The sequence below is a fragment of the Gobio gobio genome (assembly GCF_949357685.1).
Source record: "Gobio gobio genome assembly, chromosome: 8".
Lineage (NCBI taxonomy): Eukaryota > Metazoa > Chordata > Actinopteri > Cypriniformes > Gobionidae > Gobio > Gobio gobio.
In genome coordinates, this window is record NC_137114.1 from 24645185 (window position 1) to 24653621 (window position 8437).

The window sequence follows — 8437 nt, forward strand, 5'->3', positions numbered from 1 at the left end:
AAACAAATATAATAAAAGCAACTTTGTATTTATATTTTTTAGTCTTTTTAGTGAAAAGGTATTTAAAGTATTTTATAAAATAATGTATAAAACAGCTTATAAGAAAATGCACCATATTATAAAATTATATAATATTCCTATCTGACCCACTGGCTCAAATTAAGTTGTTTAATTATTTCTATTTAATATTATTTCATAATAATAATAATAAATCATAATAATGAACAAATTAATTTTAGCAGACATACACATTTTTGTAAACTTTTCAAAACCCAACCATTAAAAATAAAAAATAATAATACTAAAAGTAGGACCAACATATTTTAGCACTTCAATAAATATGCCATTTTTATTCATGAAATCTATTGCATCGAATAGCAATGGCACAGCAGAATGTTCATATGGTCCCTCTCTGCACCAAATGATCTCCGTTTGTTTAGCATCTGCTGTCCATTTCCATCCTGGAGTTAAAGTCCATATTCTCTCCAAACCTAAGAGCAGAAATGTGAACCATTAAAAGCTCTATATAAACCTCTGACAGTGCAATACTGCTGTGAAGCAATACTTTGATAGTGTTCAGCAAAACCTGCTTCATAATAACATCAATATGAAAAACAGAAACATGGCTTGTGCCGTCTAAAAACTATTAAAGTCAAATAAAAATCAATGCAAAACATACTCTGTTTTCTCACAATCAAGAGAAAAACAATTGCCAAAATAAATAAATAATAGCAACAGTAAAAAAAAAAAACTGTACATAGACTGGTACAAGGCACCAATTGTATCCATGTTTATTTAATTCAGGTCCATGAAATACCATGTTACTTTCATTATGGATTCTGCAAGCTCACCTTTGAAGCAGCTCTGTGAATTATTGAGTGCCTGCGTGCCAGCCGATCAATATCTCTTGAATAGCCTCCTCCAATGACAGTGGCCACGGGGATGCCCTTTTTAATGACTGTCTGAAGTACATAAAGATCCCTCTGGTAAAGTCCTAAGTTGGGTAAAATGGACGGGCATCGAAGGGTCACTTACATAAAATACTGTTTCGATTATTATGATATCTGATATGTATGTGCATAATAGAGTGGAATGATTCACCTTCATCTGTGAGACGAAGTCTTCCAAGTTCATCCTCCCAGTGTGGATCCACGCCAGAATCGTACAGCACCAGATCCGGGTGGAATGTCTCCAGTAACCAAGGGAGGTGTTCCTGGACTGCACAGAAAATTCCATCCCATTATTTAAAAGAGATATATGTAAATGTATTTAAAAGTCAAAACTGATATGTTTATGTTTTTATGTAGGTGCAAAGTGAGTCAAATAAATAGCACCATTGGAAAGATACTCTTTGTCTTCAGTGCCATCTTCTAAACTGACATCTAGGTCGCTCTGCTGCTTTCGCAAAGGAAAGTTTCTCCCACAATGCACCGAGAAGGTAAAAACGTTGGGTTCGTCCTTAAAGATGAATGCTGTGCCATCACCCTAGTGAACGCAGGAAAGGAAAACATCTGCTGTAATTGAGGAAAACAACAGCATCTTTTTTATTTTCAGATGTAAATGATTCATCCACTATTATTAAAGTCAGCATGAAAAGGAAGTTGTGATAGTCTTTTCTTCCCTATTGTGACGTATATCTGAGTGCAAGGGCTTCTTGAAAAAGAAAAAATGTAGGGCGAGTTTGTCCATCAGGAATTGATTAGTTGGTTCGATCGTTGTGGTTTGCTTTTGGTTGATCTGATGTGTGTGACAGGTTCTCCCGCCAGTAAACACATCATCAGTGAATGGAGCTACACGATTTAGGAATGGCCGATACCACTTATTTTGTTTTCGATATCATATTTAGATACTTTCAAAGGCCAGTATCGTCAATACTGATACCTCTAAACTGAACAATTATTAAGTTACTAAGAGTAAAATGGGTAAACATATCCACTTAAGATTATATTTGAAAGGCATTTTAACATTCAATACGCCTTGATTGCAATTTATTACATAATATTTTTGTTTACACATGGTTAAAATATGTTATACTGTACTGGTAACCATGGAAATCTACAAATACTATAGTTGAACTACGGCCACTGTAGTAAAACCATGGTTCTTCTTTTTATAAGAGACTGCCAGTGACAGGTTGTTGCACCCATAAAATGCAACCTTTTTATTCTGACAGTGTATGATTTATATTGACATTAGTTACGGAATAGAACATGATCGATATGAACTTTCAATTTAAATAAATGTAATAGCATAATTTGTAGGCTACCATTTCAATGTGTTTATTGTGAAATAACTCAAACATATTATGTTTTTTTCTGTCTTCTGATAAGCATTGGCCTGGGCTGCATTTCCAAAAAAAGCATCAATGGTTTCTTATGATACTTTTGGGAAACACGGCCCTGTTTGAATGCAGTGTCATCAGTGAGCGAACACTTTCTGTGATTGATTGGTCCTGTCTTGCAGCATTTGCGTCTGTTCAGATGAGTAGGAAAATAGTTCTATCTTACACAATTATTTACCATTGCCAACATGTTATTCATCCAATTCAATGCATATTGTACGCATTAGATTTGTTTGTTAAATAAACAAAATTACTTAAAAAAAAAACACTTTAGTATCAGTATTTTTATATGAGTATCTACTCACATCAGTATCTATATATCAATAATTCATATCGATATGCCCATCCCTAGCACGATTTTAGATAAACTGAGAATCACGATTTTTTGGTTTCAAATAGAGATCACGATTCTCAACTGATTCTGAACAGACAACTAAACAAAATATGTAATTTACTAGAGGTTCTGATAAAATGTTAGCTAGTCTTTTAAAATTGTTTAGAGGGGTCCTATAATGCCCTTTTCACAAGATGTAATATAAGTCTCAGGTGTCCCCAGAATGTGTCTGTGAAGTGCAAAAAATACACCTGGATTATTTATTATAGGATGTTTTGAAAGTCCAGCAAAAACACATGGTTTTCATTTGTGTCTCTTTAAATGCAAATGAGCTGCTAGTTTGGATAAACGACAACAACAACTGGAGTGTGGAGAACCTCGCACAGCAAGTAGAATTCGCAAAGATGGACAAATACCTGTCCTGACAAATAACTGTTTGACCAACTTCATTTTCAGAACATGTAAGTGCTGCACATTAATCTTTTGTGAATGTACGTAAATCGCCTTTGTGAATGTGCTGGTTAGGATGCTATGCAGTGGCTAAAGTTACTCTTAAGAGTAATACTTTTATAGTTAAGTTTTCACAGAGATCTATGTCATTAGTTTTATTTTTAAGAAGTAATAAGTGCGCTTCTGAATTGTACAGACGGTGAGCATTTTCGGGTTAAAAATAAGCTCTGGTCTCTGTGGATTCAGTAAGAGACAATGGTAACTTTAGCCACATTCAGAAAGTCGATTTGCAAACACACACATTATAAAGTGCAGTACTTGCTTGTTCTGGATATGAAGTTGGATCATGAAGAGTTGGATTTGGTCCATCTTTGAGAAGCAACTTTTGTGCAAATCCTCTACTTTTGCCATGGCGTCAGAACTGGTACACCGTTGTCGCTTTCAAAAACAAAATGGCGGCGTTGTGGATGGAAATGTGCAGATTTAGGAGTGGTAATATTATGAGATCCCCCTTCCTAAGTCACTAGGGGAGCGAAATCTGAGCGGCTCGTTTTTTCACATCCTTGCAGAGAAAGGCTTACCAAAACAAAGTTACTGGGTTTTGCTTTTTCATGTTTTCTAGGTTGGTAGATTCACCGGGAACCCGATTATAGCACTTAAATGCGGAAAGAGTCATTTGTTTGTTCATGATATGTCCCCTTTAATTAATTAGAAAAAAATTGGTTCGAATAAATGATTCAATGATTCACTCATAAATGAATCACTCATTGATATAACACCATTTTTTAACAAATCTCTTGAATGAATGATTCAATGACAAATAAATGTTTTCACTTGTCGCCACCTACTGGTGTAAGGATGTAATGGACACATCAAATATAAATACAAATTGTCAATTTTGATTTATTTTTATGGTTCTTACTCAAAAAAAAAGAAGAAGTCTTGTACCTGATGTACATCCAGATCCACGATGAGAATCTTCCTCTTGGATGCGGACTCTTCCATGAAGTGTTTGGCGGCCACAGCCAAGTCATTGAGGAGGCAGAAGCCTGCACCACAGTCTGGAAAGGCATGATGGGTCCCTCCGGCTGTACTGCACGCCAGTCCCCTCCGCAGGGCGATCTCTCCTGCCAGCACAGTGCCACCTGGAAATACAATACATTACATGAGACTAGAGCCCTGCGCGGGACTGTTTTCTTCATCCCGTTCCCGCCCGCACCCGCCGAATTTCTGACCATTACCGCCCGCTCCCGCAACGTATGTGTTACACTCCCGCCCGCTCCCGCAATATGTATGTCCACTCCCGCCCGCACCCGCAAAACTCTGAGAATTTATTCCCGCACAATAATAGAGATGCATTGATTTTGTGTCTTCTCCCGTCCCGCAGAGGAAAAAAAACACGTATTTGTATTGATATTATTAAAGAGATTCATGGGGTTGTTTGTTTCGTTTCCCTGGCCTGCATGTAAAAAAAAAAAAAAAGACAAATACATTCAAATATAATTTCGTTTTTATCAAAAACTTTGCACATAAAAATAGACTGCTTTGCAAAACAGAAAACAGAAAACCAGATTGAGAAACAAAAAACAGATCCCAATTCCGTCGAACGTGACCGACTGAAAGGAAACCTGAGAAAACATGCTTCAACAGAACGTAATGTGAACACAAAATAGCAAACGGACATTTAGAAACAATCCATTTCCACTCACTAAACTTCTATGTATTGTTTGTCAAAAACACCAAACAGTCAACTTGACCTGCAGGGAGTGCTGAGCGTTTTTGGTGAGGTATGATCAAGTATCTATGTATTTGCCAGCTGCGCAATATGTGGAGACATATAACGTTATACCGCATGACTTTGCCTACCAAAACAATTGAGAAACTTCTCCAAATGTCAGACTTTCCTTGCTTAGCTTTTGTGCTGTAAATACCTCGTTTGAGGTTCTTTTCTACATCATCTATTGACATCTTCTCCATCATGTCGTTAGGCAACCTCCCTATCCCGCCGATTCCCGCTGTGTTTTTTTTAGCCGCCCATTCCCGCCCGCAGCAAAATTCAAACCGCCCGCTCCCGCGAGATTTACGTTGGGTCCCGCGGGACCCGGGGGGACTCAATCCCAATGCAGCCCTCTACATGAGACCACAACTGGACATTTTTCAGTAGATCGACATTCTAGTACTGACTTCAGTATGCGATAACAGAACAAATTAAATGATTAAAGGGAAAATCAACTTAAAAAAATCAACCCTATTGACTCAACCTCAAGCCATCCTAGGTGTATATGACTTTCTTCTTTCAGACGAATGCAATCGGAGATATATTGAATAATGTCCTGGCTCTTCTTATAATGGCACTGAATAGAGGATTCCATTTTGAAGCCCCAAAAAGCATCCATCCATCATAAAAGTGCTCCACGCAGCTCCAAGGGGCCTTCTGAAGTGAAGCGATAAAAAATATCCATATTTAAAACTTTGAAAGCTAAAATAAATAGCTTCTGGCAGATGGCCGTATGCATTTCTCTTGTAAAAATTGTTGTTTTAGACTTCTAATTCATGACCAGTGTTTTTTTTTTCTCTATCCTCTGCACTTCCGCGTTCGTCAATAGGTCATGTGTCAGGTCAGCAGTTACTCTTTCGCCATAAATCGATGCGTATGGCCAGTTGTCAGAAGCTGTTGTAGTTTATAAAGTTTTAAATATGGATATTTTTCTCACACAAACGCATTACTTTGCATCAGAAGCTCCCCCGGAGCTGTGTGGATATCTTTTGTAATGGATGGATGCACTTTTTGGGCTTCACTATCTAATCATCAATTCACTGCCCTTATAAAGCTTGGAAGAGCCAGGATATATATATATATATATATACAAACACATATATATATATATATATATATATATATATATATATATATATATATATATATATATATATATATATATATATATATATATATATATATATATATATATATATATATATACACATATATACATATATACATATATATATAGAGATATATTGAGATAAAATGACTCGGGCATTAATGAGGTTCACTGACTCAACAGCTTTGAGTTTCAGCACATGCTAAATGCCATACCCGTTTCATATCTGCAGCGTTGTACTAAACCAGAACTCCAAGGAAATCCAGTCCGTCTCTGATCTTTCTCACTGACTTTTCCACGGATGAAGTTGGACAGGTACTCCTCAGTATGCACACATCCCAAAAGCTCTTTGGAAGCAATCTTAGGGGCCCACACCTATAAGACGGTGTCAAGTAGAAGTTTTGTTAAACATGTGTGCTAAAGCAAGTTCCAGATTCACTAAACATGTCCAACCTGTTTATCTGTTATGACTTGATCTCTGAACAGACTCTCCAGGACTTTGGGGAACTTTCCCATGGGAAACCTGTGGTTTTCAGGGAGGTCACATATGTACTTGACATGATGAACTAAAGGAAGTGCTCTTGATTCAAGGCAAGCCTGAGAAAAACAGATGCAAATGAGTTGCAGCAATTCACTGTTAGTAAATGTCATGTCTGGACTAGTTTTACACTCTGTTCAATGTGATAATATCGAGGAAACATTACATGTTCAGCGTTGAAAGACCTCCTCCATGCCCCGTGAATTGGGTTTCGTTTCAGAAGTGTTTCATTTTGGACCACATGTTTGCATTTAATAGTTGCTCTATACGTAGATTGTTGACATAATAAATGCAACATTGCTACATTACAGTAACAACTGTTTGTTTACAAATGGCATGCAGTTACACAAACAACTATTAAATAACTATCGAGAGATACATTACATTTTTAAAACGCTTTCTGAATCAGATTGAATGTTAAAGATACGCACGTAAGAATACAAAGATCATCAGCCCGTGCAGGTTAGGTTTAAAAGTGTGCATTACGCTCGTATTTTTCTTGTTGTAATGGAAGTGTGCTACTGCCACCCTCTGTTGAGGAGTGAGCCATCAACAAACAGGACATCAAATGTGGTGCAGTCATTATGCCATAATACAAACTTGTTTTAATTTATTTTTTATTCTACAAAGAGGGTATTGTCCACTTGAAGGAGAGAATGCTCCGTGTGTTTTTTCCATCCGTTGTGAGCGTACATGAGTATTTGCTAGGTCTCGTGTGAGCATTTTGCTTGGGCAGTATACACATTCTTTTGTCCGTTTGTTGAGTGTTTAGCACGCGGCTCGTGCTCATCATCATCATCATCATCATCATCAGCATGCATGAAGGGGTTTGTTTGTGTTTTGTTTGTTTATTTTTGAAGTCTAATAAAAAGCTCAATAAACTCTGCATCCTTGAGTCCTTCTTCATCCCTTGCCTCACCTGACCTCAATATTTTATTATTTTAAATTTCATTTGTTTTATACATAAAATCTATACTAAGACTCTACGACGTTTATCAGTGACATGTTAATTTGAACATATAATATAATATATAGAATAGAATTATCAATAGGCTATATGGAACTGTTCTAATTTCTGATGGTTTCATGGCTGTGCATTTATGTCATGTGTTTACTCTATAGCATATTAGGATATTTCAAATATAGACATATAGGCTATGTCAAAATATGTATTATACATACATAAACATATATAATATATGGGATAAATGTATATGTCAATATAAGGAATTGTTCCAATTTCTAATAGGTTTCTTACACCATATATGTTTTTACTTTATATGAGCATATTGCATATTGATATTTCATATATGCACATATTACATTTCCATATGGGTGATAAGTCATATCACAAACATCATGTAGTACTTCATATTTTATTTCCATCAACAAAGTATCTAAAAAATTCAGTTTCCTTGTTTATTTTGTATTCTTTTCAGCCTGGTGTTGGCATCATCTGAAGCCAGGTCATTCTATACTTGAGCTGGCAAGATGGTTGGTTCACATGTACCTGGCCATGTGCCAGTACTCTGCTAACACAGGGCAAAGCAACAGTGCATTTTGGCATTATAGCATCATATGAGCATAATAGCAATTAAAGAGACCACTCACCATTTCTCCAGTGTAACAATTCCACGCTGAGCCCAGAACACAACTGTACAGCACAAACGATTTGATAACAAATCCTGCAGTATCCACGTTTTTCCAGTGTTGAGAAACGTCTTGGTTACGTATGTAACCCTCATTCCCTGAAGGAGGCAATGGAGACGCCACGTCAAACTGACCGACGAATCGGGAATCTCGCTAGAGAAACCAATCTACTTCGAGTGTAACTAAATGAGCCAATGCACATTGACATGTGAGATTTGCATATGCCGCGCAGGTATAAT

The 8437-nt window shown here is 36.7% G+C and overlaps 1 protein-coding gene across 1 annotated transcript; it reads right to left on the reverse strand.

Moving 5' to 3' along the window:
- Positions 1-325: 325 nt before the first annotated feature.
- Positions 326-7058, reverse strand: hdac12 (histone deacetylase 12). Its single transcript, XM_079823412.1, has 8 exons — positions 6715-7058; positions 6464-6607; positions 6226-6385; positions 4074-4270; positions 1335-1485; positions 1102-1218; positions 852-994; positions 326-491 (listed from the first exon to the last, which is right to left on the reverse strand). Exons 1-8 carry the CDS (start codon positions 6844-6846, stop codon positions 468-470), a joined length of 1068 nt encoding a protein of 355 aa, XP_079679538.1. The 5' UTR covers positions 6847-7058; the 3' UTR covers positions 326-467.
- Positions 7059-8437: the final 1379 nt, after the last annotated feature.

Coding starts and splice junctions, on each gene's coding strand:
- hdac12 (XM_079823412.1), bottom strand. CDS start 6,846: ATGTTGCATTTATTATGTCAACAATCTACGTATAGAGCAACTATTAAA. Junction 6,386..6,463: donor AAGTCATAACAGATAAACAG/GTTGGACATGTT, acceptor ACCGTCTTATAG/GTGTGGGCCCCTAAGATTGC. Junction 492..851: donor TTCACAGAGCTGCTTCAAAG/GTGAGCTTGCAG, acceptor TTCTGCTCTTAG/GTTTGGAGAGAATATGGACT.